This window comes from Sinocyclocheilus grahami, unplaced genomic scaffold (genome assembly GCF_001515645.1).
Source record: "Sinocyclocheilus grahami isolate Dianchi unplaced genomic scaffold, SAMN03320097.WGS_v1.1 scaffold852.1, whole genome shotgun sequence".
NCBI classification, from domain to species: Eukaryota; Metazoa; Chordata; class Actinopteri; order Cypriniformes; family Cyprinidae; genus Sinocyclocheilus; species Sinocyclocheilus grahami.
This window is the reverse complement of record NW_015506031.1, coordinates 387,187-398,711: the sequence shown is the minus strand read 5'-3', so window position 1 is coordinate 398,711 and position 11,525 is coordinate 387,187. Positions and strand designations below refer to the sequence as shown.

The following is an 11,525-nucleotide window of genomic DNA, read 5'->3' as shown; positions in this document are numbered from 1 at the left end:
GGGGGGGGGGGGGGGGGGATTAAATATGAAACTACAACTGCCAGTTGGTGGCGGCAAGTCAATGGCTGCATCCGAAATTGCATACATCCCTACTATATATAGTGGGTAAAAAAGAAATATGTAAAAAGAGTAGTATGTCCAAATTTATAGTATTTATAAAACAGAGGGCTCCCGGATGACCTACTACTTCCAGCGAGATTCTGAAGTGCGCATCGGATAGTTCACATAAAAATGACAATTCTGTCACCATTTACTCACTTTTGCTCTTCCAAACCTTTATGAATTTCGTTCTTCTGCTGAACACAAAAGTAGATACTTTGAATATGTGTAACCAAACAGCCATTGACTTCCATAGTTTCATTTTTTGGTGAACTATCCCTTTAATTCAGTAACAAATTACTGCTGTGCCTCCGGAGATGTGCAACAGTCTTTCTTGTGTGATATTGCTTAACTATCTCATGTGTTGTAAGTACATCTCAAAATTTGGGTGGGGGGGATTTTTATTCATTTTGGTGGCGTTTTTGCCCCAAGCCTTCGTTAATTTCTGACATTTGTATGTTACCTCCGTGATGACTTGTGCCTCCCTTCCTCTTTCTCTCTGTGCCTCCTTTCCCTATGACGCTCCTCCTTCTCACGGCTCGATCGCTCCCGATGCCTCTCATACCCTCTGTCTCCGTAGTCACGGTAAGAACGATACCGTTCTTCATCACTGCAAAAGAGCAAGTTTAATCAATTAAAAGCTTAAAAATAGAACCAGAGAAACTAGGACAAATAATTTAAACTTTGAGAGAGTTTATCCCCCTTTGGAATAACATTTAATGATGAATCATGCACAATAAGAATGCAACTTAACATCTAAAGTTGTCAGTTTATCAACAATTCTACACTTTCAAAAAAAAAAAAAATAAGAGTACATCTGTGTAGTGAATGAGTGGGTTGGCATCTTTCACCTGTTAAAAACCACAGAGGAGGGACTATGGTCTCTCTCATGGCCACGTTCCCTCGGCCTGTCCCTCTCTCGCTCTTTTTCCCTCTCTTTGTCTCGCCGAGCGTAGTAGTCCCACTGCTTCGGGTTGTCCATCAAACCAGGCCAGGGGTTAACAGCTCCTTGCATGGGTGGCGGAAACCCACCTGAAAATGAAACCATAAGAACAATCCCCAATGCGCATGATTCTTAATTGAGGTTAATAAAGCCTGGAATAGATTTAAGTACTTGTGACCTGTACTGAGATATAAATTAAATTAGTTTTTCAGATGTGTAGAATAGACTGGGGAGATAGTCCCACACTTACCTGTAGGAAAAGGGTATGGAGCAACAGGACGTCCATCATATCCTCCCGGGTGCCCACTGCTAAATACAGCACACAGGCAATTAATGAAGTGTTAAAGTGCAAATTTTAAATGCTAACACTGAAAATTACACTTCAAAAATGGCATGTATTTAAATCTAAATACAGAACCCTAAAAATAAATAATTATGTTATTATATAAACATATATATTATTAGAATTAAAACATTTATACATTTAATTAAAAATTTAATTTGTTCCCGAGTCAGCAAAGCTGAATTTTCAGCAGCCATTACTCATTTTGTCAGCCATTGTTTTGTCATTTTGATCAATTTAATGCATCCTTGAATAAAATAATTTTTTTTGTACACTAATGTTAATAAAAGTATCAGTTGTGTACAGAAGCTACACCTACTTGTCTATATTAATAAGTGAAGGAGGAGGTCCTCCAGTGGGAGGGGGGAAATCTACAACACAAACAGAAACATAGTAAAAAATACAGGAATTGTTCATAATTTATTCACAATCAGTCATAAAGTTTGAAATTTCAGTAGACAAGTGCTTTGGAAAAAATTAAGAGCTTTATCATAAGTTACTTTTGCTATGTTTGTTATTTTATTGTGCACTCGACTTACTGGGTGGAGGAACAGTGATGGGAATCCCTGTTAAAAAAATTAAAGATAAGAAAGAAATTAAAAATTATTTCCATAACTGCACAGAATATGACAAATACATAAAAATCTTACCAAACAAAAAGTAAAAAATGCTATGAGAAGCCAGTGTCAGTGGTGTTGCAAGTGATTCTTTCATACATTCTTAATGGATTTAAACTGTGTGTGTCCACAGAGTGGAGATCAAAATTAGAGAACAACATAAAAATTTACTAAATTTCGAGGTCACTGCTTAGTCCTATTTGAAGTTATCCTAACAGGAGTAGAGTTTTTTTTAAGCATATTTCATAAATTAATTGTATTCTGAAGCACAGTATAAAAAAAACTTATATTAGATATTTGAAAAAGAACTCAAAATTAGAGAACACTTACAGATACCTCCAAGTTAATAATATTAATCTGGCACCTGGTGCTAATTTCCTTAATTACAGTGGCATGCGAAAGTTTGGGAACCCCTTGCAGAATCTGTGAAAATGTGAATAATTTTAACAAAATAAGAGCGATCATGCAAAATGCCTGTTATTTTTTATTTAGTACTGTCCCGAGTAAGATATTTTACTTTCTCTGTCAACTCAGGCTTTGATCTTGAATTCATGATTAACTGTGGAGTGTGTGCTGCGTGCACATGAAAATTTGACATCAGTAGCGGACAGCCGATCAATGCTGTGGAACATGGTGTACAGTATATGCTATTCACTTTACCGTTAAGAGAGACATAACTCATATAGTGAGACAGTGTATAAAGTGTATATTTCATATGTATATTGTGTACTACTGTGTATTCCTTGTGTATATCCTATGCATATACAGTGGCATGCAAAAGTTTGGGAACCCCTTGCAGAATCTGTGAAAATGTGAATAATTTTAACAAAATAAGAGAGATCATACAGAATGCATGTTATTTTTTATTTAGTACTGTCCCGAGTAAGATATTTTACATAAAAGATGTTTACATATAGTCCACAAGACAAAAAAATAGCTGGAATTATTAAAATGACCCCATTCAAAAGTTTGGGAACCCTTGGTTCTTAATACTGTGTGTGGTTACCTGGATGATCTATGACGTTTTTTGTTTTGTGGACTATATGTAAACATCTTTTATGTAAAATATCTTACTCAGGACAGTAATAAATAAAAAATAACAAGCATTTTGTATGATCTCTCTTAGTGAATAATTTTAACAAAATAAGAGAGATCATACAGAATGCATGTTATTTTTTATTTAGTACTGTCCCGAGTAAGATATTTTACATAAAAGATGTTTACATATAGTCCACAAAACAAAAAACGTCATAGATCATCCAGGTAACCACACACAGTATTAAGAACCAAGGGTTCCCAAACTTTTGAATGGGGTCATTTTAATAATTCCAGCTATTTTTTTGTCTTGTGGACTATATGTAAACATCTTTTATGTAAAATATCTTACTCAGGACAATAATAAATAAAAAAAATTCTTATTTTGTTAAAATTATTCACATTTTCACAGATTCTGCAAGGGGTTCCCAAACTTTCGCATGCCACTGTATATGACAAACCCTATTTAACTGGCAGCATTCCTCTAATTTTCACTGAGATTGCAAGGTGACTGAAACCCTGCGACAGGAGGTAGTCCAGATGAAGGCCAAAGGGATGATCCTTTCAGCCACTGCAAGAGAAGCTGGTCATTCCAAATCTGTGATTTCTCAAATACTACATCTTTACAATGACACTAACTCATTCAAGTCCCCCCAAAAGGCTGGTCATTCACGTAAGACAAATGTTCAAGAAGCATGAGACTTTGCTGAGGAACATGTTGTATGGAGAGAGGAGAACTGGTCTAAAGTTCACTTTAGTGATGAGAGCAAGTTTAATTTCTTTGGGTCTGATGGGAAACATTTTGTTCGGTGTCAAACTGGGGAAAGACTGAAGCCCAAGTGCGTAAAGAAGTCAGTGAAAGGTGGAGGAAGTGTCATGGTTTGGGGAATGGTTTCTGCAGCAGGAGTTGGGCCTCTTATACAGCTACATGGCAGACTGAATGCAAACGTTTATCAGAACCTCCTGCGGCAACATTCCCTGCAAGCATCTCCCAATCAGCCAGCAATTTTCATGCAAGACAATACTCCTGTCAGACTGCAAAACGGGTAAAGCAGTTCCTTGAAGCTGAGAACACTGAAATAATGAAATGGCCAGCACAAAGTCCTGATCTAAACCCGACTGAAAATCCTTGGCGACAAAGTTATGTCTAAGAAACCTACTAGAGTTACCAAACTATATCCTGTGCTGAAGTTATTCAAAGCAAGGGCCTCTACACTTCCTACTAATTTCTGACAACTGTAACCCTCCCGTGCTACAGTGCTTACTGTTCTCCAATTTTGATCACTGATTTCTCCACAAAATATATATATATTTTTTTTATGCTTTGGATATTTTGTAAAACATATTAGTAAATCAGTGATATACCTACAGCTAATATTCCTTCAAATTTTGAGTGAAGATTAACAACATTTCAGAAAGAAATTTCTGAAGTTTTCTAATTTTGATCTCCACGAAAACTGGAGTAATGGCTGCTGAAAAGTCAGCTTTGCCATCACAGAAATCATTTACATTTTAAATTATTAAACTATAAAAAGTTATGAAATGATCTGAGAGAAATTCATGCAAAATAATTGTTTTCCAAACATTACAAATCAGATCAAAGGAACCAGATTAGTGGAATCATAAGCAGTATTGTTACATTTTTTATCATTTCCATCTCTAGTAACAGCTGATTATGCTTACTGAGATCTTGCTGGTGGTGGATCCAATGTTGTGAATGTCGAGGCCCATGCGTAACCTCTTCTGCTTTTCACAGTATGCTTTCCACGTGTCCTCATTAAAACCATAGTTAAAATAGTCAGACAAGTCCGCACCTGTAAACACACGCATATGCTAAACAATATGCAGATGCCACAAAAAGGGCCATCACGCTGGTTCCTAAATTAATACACACCTGGCTTCCTCCATGGTTTCTCCTCAAAGGACTCCATGTCCACTTCCAAGACTGGAACTCCATTGATGCTGCCTGGAGCTTCGAGGTCTATGCCTTTCACTTTGCTACCTATTGAATACACACTTAAATTATGTCAGGAGCTGAAAATGTTGCTTTGTATAAAAATGCATCTGTAAGCAAACTGTCAACTGATGTATTTTGTGAGACACATGGATTCACTCACCTGCTCCATATGCTCTGCTGCCAGCTGACTTTATGTTCAGATTCACTGGAGTTCCCCCATATGCCCTGCACAATAAAACGTCATAAATATACCAGTTCTACAGTCCATTTCAGTTATAGACTATTACAGACAGTTATAGATAGGTATCAAAATAACAACAAAGTACAAAAATAAAAAATACAGAATAAGGCCCCATACTACAACACAAATGACTGTGTCTTGAAGTGCAATTATTTAAAATGTGTTTTTTATTCATTCATTTTCTCTCCAAATCACTAATTAAGTACACTTGGAGGATGCCATAATTCCAGTACTGCCAATGATATTTAGAAAGTCAAAGCATAAAAGGGATACAAATAAAACTCATCCCTCATCTTGTTACAAACCCATAAGGCTTTGGTTAATTTTCAAAAAACAAATTAATATATTTATTTTTAATTAAACCTTCTAGGTTCGAAAGCTCCAAAAGAAGATCCCAAAAGGTCATACAGGCATTATAAAATTAATCCATATGAATCGAGCAGTTTAATCTTGTGAAGAGATAGGATTACTTTATGATGGGATGAACAGGTTGAATCTAGGCTTTTATTTACATATAAACATTGATCGACATACATAAAGCATATGTCCGCATATGGTAAATACGGACACTCAAATGCACAAGCTTTCATGTTTACCATATGAGATTCGCTCTGTGTGTGTGTTTATATGTAAATAAAAACCTAAATTAAAATCGGTTCCTGATTATGGAGGGACAGAAACATCTCAGCTTTCATTACAAATATCTTATTTTGTGTTTCGAAGATTACCCAGGGTGTTATGGATTTGGAACAAAATAGGAGTGAGTAAATGATGACTGCATTTAAATTTTTGGGTGAACTCTCTTTAAAGTACATGATACAAGTGAGTTAAAACAGAACAATCCGCTGTTTTGTTTTTTGTCCATCATCAACAAGTAAAGTCCACTTCTACCACCTTGAGTTGCAGGCAGTGTCAGATTATCTATCAACCACCCTGTGTGAACTAGGGGTTGCACCAACTAATCGACTACAATGCTCTGCCATGACTACAATGCTCTGCCATGACACTTTAAGCTTGATGTCGACTAGTCGCTGGTCCAATAGAGGGCGCAACAGGATAAGAAATCTTTGAAGGACTTCCACATTTACACTCATTTCCAAACAGTTCAAATGACAAATAAATGCATACTCTGAAAGCGCTCCACAAGATGTGTGATTATATTACTGGATGCTCGAAATTGAACGGGAGAATGCACGTTTTAAACAGCTTATTGTACAGGTACGTTAATCGCCGTTCTAATCTAATGTGCTGCTGCACTGTAAAGCACACACATAGGCTACAGACAGTAGCGCGTACATCGCACGCACATAATCATTTAGCGCAGAAATGTATTGTCAACACTCTTCTGTGATTTCTCAATAAAATAGCTTAGAAACTGAAAAGTTCAAGCATATATTTCTTAATAACTAAATCCCACAGCTTCACTACTAGTAGAGAGACCCTGTCAGGAAGAATTAATTCACACACGCAATCGCTCTCACTAATGCACTCATATGACTGTAATCTTTACTGTGCTACTTTATCTGTATCTGATAAAGCAGAAATCTGTGAGAAATATAACGACCCAAAGACAAAAGAACTGATAAAAAAGCTGTTATAGGAGCAACAGCCGTGTGGGCAGCGCTGTGTCATATGCCATAGCTGTGCACAAGGTGTTTGTCACAGCTCCAGACTTATTTGTTCATTAATGACGTCATCAGTGACTAGTCGATTTAAAAAAAATCAGAAGTCGTTCAACCCCTAGTGTGAACCTTGCAATCTCCAGGATGGGAGCACAGTCACTGGCCGCTTACGTGTACTGTGGTGCTCCTGTTTTGATATCTCCAATGGTGACGCGGACATCATCATCGTCATCATCGCTATCGCTCTCACTGTCTTCATCTTCTCCAGGTGCTTCCTCCTAAGACAAACAAAAAGAGTATCTTTAATTAATCAACATACATGTAACAGATGGGCAACTTGAGCTAAAATTTACTTATGTTTAATTACAAGACGCATAGAGAGAAAAAAAGAACAGAAAAGCACTCAACTAAGCCATTAAAAACTCAAAGAAATTAATCTGCAGCTTTTGCCACGCAAAACTGACACACATCATTGCAGTGTAATGTACAGGTGTAATATTGATATTTACATTAAGCAAAACAGCAATCGAAGCTGACCTTACATCAACTCCATCCAAACTGAATGGGGCTGCAACAGTGGTTTTGTTTGTTACCTGACTGGCCACACCATTTCCAGTAGTGGTGGTGGTGGTGGTGGTGTTGTTGTTGTTGGTGGTCGCGGTGTCCTCCTCGGTATCAGGAGGAGCAGAGGTCGCACTGTAGCCACAGATGGATCACCATAAGAATGATGAAAACAAATGCAGATGAACTCCTTAGTCAACTTAAAGAGGCAAACCTTAGTATTGGCAGGTTTACAGGACATGCTATAAAAATACTATGTAATGTTCCTTAAGTAAACGTGGGTTTTGCAATCTAACAGTCTATGACATAAAATCAACTACAAAATATTATTCAGTGAAAACATTAGGAAGCAACATAGCAGTGTGTGTGGTCATTCGGTAATCTTTTATTTGGGAACTTTTATTCATTATTTCACCTTAAATGTTTAGAGAAAAATAAATAAATATGTTTAATATTCATAAATAAAATTTGATTTAAATAAAAAGATAAATAAAAAATACAATTTGATTAAAATAAGTAAACGAGTGAATAAATAAATACATCTGCGGTACAACTAACAGAAAAAATGAAACTAAGCATCTTCAAAATAATATTTTAACATACTATAAATGCTAGTATAATTGTGGTCTTTATACAAGAAACTATATAGATGCCTTTTAAATTTTAAGCTTCAGGTCCGTTGTACAAGTGTCATCATATCTGGGGGTCTACACCACTAACAGTAAAAACGTCACTTCCCACCTGATGGCTGCTGTCAGTTTGGCCTCTTCTTCTTCAGTTTCTTTACTTTCACCTTCACCTTCATCTGTAACAAATACATTATGCATTGGTGACAAACAGATTATGAGTACCCAATTTCTATTGTTAAGAAATCTGTTAAAAGGAGCTGCTCGCAAAATACTGCCGATGACAAAATATTGTTATTTTATATTTGCATTACAGAACATTTGAAAAGTATTCTTGAAAAGAATCACAAATTCATTCCACAATATAATCCATTTGAGATTTTATTGAATCAATTCTCTTTTAATCCCTTCTTTTAATTTCTCAAATTATTTCTGATATTTCTCAAAGTAGCGAATAAACACAACAAAATAGAATTAAGAATGAGTGAACCGATTCTGCCATATTCTCAAAGCAGTGAAGATCACAATATCATACAGAATTCGCAGAGAATCTTAAATTCTATTTATAGATTAACATTTATATTTATATGACATGAAGTTTAAACACTTGGTGAAGTGACAGGAATCTCCTAACTAGGGATGGGCGTATCGATATATCGATACTGACGCGAGTATCGAAAGTATCGATACTCAAACAAAAAATATCAATACTAAGGTGTGTTTTATTTTCCAGTGATTTTGTTAATTTAACAAAAAAATAATAATGCATACAATATGCATTGAATTGGACGAATAACCTTCGTTAGCGAGTAATTGTGTAGAATAGAACTATTTTCCTGCTCATCTGAACACATGCAAATGTTGCAAGACCGAACTAATCAATCACAGACAGCGTTCACTCACTTCTGACCGTGCATTCAAACAGGGCTGCGTTTCCTAAAGTATCATAAGAAAGCATTAAAGCTTCTGGTAACGGCAGCCCTGAACAATGCTTAATCAGAGGACAGAAGGACAGCGTTATTTCACAATAAACAAACTGAAATTTTAGCCTACATAGTTTGTGCAATTACAGTTATTTAAATTGAACGTTGAAAGATAATATTGATCATGTTCTATTCTGTAATGTTAATAGAAATCATACACTGTCAGAATAAAAAGGTTGCATTTTATGCGTGCAACAACCTGTCACTGGCAGTCTCTTATGAAAATGAACCATGGTTTTACTAAAGTGATCATAGTTCAACTGTAGTGTTTATAGATTTGAATCATGTGTAAACAAAAAAACATATCTGAACCATGTGTAAACAAAAATATAACCTAATAAGTGACAATTAAGGCGTATTGAATGTTAAAATGCATTTTAAACAAAGTTAAGTGCGTGTTACCAATTTTACTCTTAGTAATTAAATAATTTCATAAATTTCATAATTTAAAAGTTTAGTTCAGAAGTATCGAATCGGTATCGACGATACTGCCTTGAAAAATATCGGTATCGTATCGAAAACAAAATAAGTGGTATCGCCCACCCCTAACGTTACTCCTAACACTGCAGGATAAAGGCCCATTCATTATTCATTACACCGATATATAGTGCTGTAACGTTACATTAATAAGCGCATTTCTCCTGAGCTGTTAGTGTTTATTAGCAAAATAAAGGAAAGCAGAATAGATTTGGCGCTCACGGACCCCCGTACAGCCATTCCTCCTCCTCGTCTCCTGCACTCGCATCAGCGGCGGTGGATTTATCCGTCTCCTCCGCAGACATCTTCTCCTCTGGGCTCTACAAGGCGCTCCAGAAGCCAAAGACACGGTCAACCCCGAAAGAGCGCACAGATATTGCGGTGGGAAAAAACACAAACGCACATACGAATATAGAAAACAAACTTATTGAATGATGTTTACGGAGCAATCCAAACTTCCTACAACCTCCGTGGGATGTTCTTGCAGACTTGAGGACATCAGTTCCGGTTCATGGGTGTACAAATTAAAAGTCTTTCACTTGTCGGACATATGGTTTGAAAACAGTTTACAGTTTTAACTTCTTCTTCTTCTTCTTCTTCATTATTATTATTATTATGAGTATGATGATTATTATTATTATTATTATTATTTTCTTCTTATACTCAAATGAGTGAAAGTACAGATACCGCTGGTCAAATATTACTCCATTACAAGTAAAAGTTGTAAAGACAGATTTTTACTTAAGTAAAAGTACAGAAGTACTTGCTTTTAAAAGTACTTGTAAATTTCCTTTTTTATGTCAATGCTCTGTTTTATTGTTGTACATAACAGTACTTACAATACATCTGAAGCAACTTAGAATACATTACACCTGCTGAATACACTGACTAGCTTGTAGTATCTTTGGAATAAAGAGCTTTTAGAATGTTAAAAACCTATGGGGAAAACAACAAAACAAAACAAATTATTTAACACCCCTACCCACCCCCACAAAACCAGGATGGTAGTGATCTCACACAGTTCTGACAGTGTGTGCACACATCTATGTGTAGCCATTCATCCACATTTGAACAGAGTGGACAGTGAAATCCTGTAAATACAGAGTGATAAGGAAGAAGAAAAAAATCTAACCTGCTTTAAAACACAGCACTACCTAAACTGTAGATGTATAACTTTACAACAGCAACACTGCTTTAACAAAAGCGCAAAACCGCAAGACTTATTTGACATCAAAACAAACATTTGAAATGCTGTCTAATCCCTCTCACTGTACTTTGATGGTGACAGAACGGTCTGTGCAGTGCTGCTTCAAGTCCAACAGCTATTGTGTTTTATTAGGAGACGCACAACAGTTCTTCTGTGGCTTAATATATATATATATATATATATATATATATATATATATACTTATTCAACATAAACAATGCACACTTCATTAATCCCTGTGTTGTTTGTTTCGTCCCTCAGTGACTGCTCTCTCACTATGAACACTGTGTGTGCACATTAACCTCTTTGATCAGTTACAGGAAACTCTGTGTGCAGGCTAGCATTACTGTGAGTGTTTGATGACCAAGCACACGGACAGAAAGATACTCTTTCTTATTCATTAAGTAAGCATATGCAATGGCCTCAAGAAGTATTTGGATACTTAGGCCACACTTGCTTATAAAATTAAGCGACCTCTGCAAGCAAATAATGCTAGAGTTTTTCTCAGAACCACTTTTATTAGCCATTTTTGCAATTACATTAACAAGTTGTTCCAGGGTGATTTACAGTGATATATGAAGTCAGTTCTCCTCAAGTTCACACAGGTGTCCTAGCAGAGAAACCACAGGTGTAACTCACCACATTAACTATGAACATGATCCACTAATGTTTGATAACCAGAAAGTGTCCAAATATTTTTGATTAGGATCTGTTGTTTCCTTATTTAAACATATCAAAATTCTTTATGCAAAATATTTTACTTGGAAAATTGGGGTTGTGCCATCTTTCTTTCTAATATGATTTATTTATTTAT

General features: G+C 35.9%; 1 protein-coding gene across 1 annotated transcript in view; it reads right to left on the bottom strand.

Moving 5' to 3' along the window:
* Positions 1-10,006, bottom strand: part of fip1l1b (FIP1 like 1b (S. cerevisiae)) — a 10,725-nt gene extending 719 nt beyond the window's left edge. Inside the window, exons 1-13 of the mRNA XM_016247723.1 lie at positions 9,971-10,006; positions 9,731-9,824; positions 8,160-8,217; positions 7,451-7,553; positions 7,029-7,135; positions 5,155-5,219; positions 4,932-5,039; positions 4,700-4,851; positions 1,925-1,985; positions 1,705-1,756; positions 1,293-1,351; positions 951-1,131; positions 563-709 (exon numbers count right to left, since the gene is read on the bottom strand). Of these exons, the coding sequence (XP_016103209.1) occupies positions 563-709; positions 951-1,131; positions 1,293-1,351; positions 1,705-1,756; positions 1,925-1,985; positions 4,700-4,851; positions 4,932-5,039; positions 5,155-5,219; positions 7,029-7,135; positions 7,451-7,553; positions 8,160-8,217; positions 9,731-9,824; positions 9,971-10,003 (1,220 nt within the window). The 5' untranslated portion in view covers positions 10,004-10,006. The remainder of the gene's footprint in view (positions 1-562; positions 710-950; positions 1,132-1,292; positions 1,352-1,704; positions 1,757-1,924; positions 1,986-4,699; positions 4,852-4,931; positions 5,040-5,154; positions 5,220-7,028; positions 7,136-7,450; positions 7,554-8,159; positions 8,218-9,730; positions 9,825-9,970) is intronic.
* Positions 10,007-11,525: the final 1,519 nt, after the last annotated feature.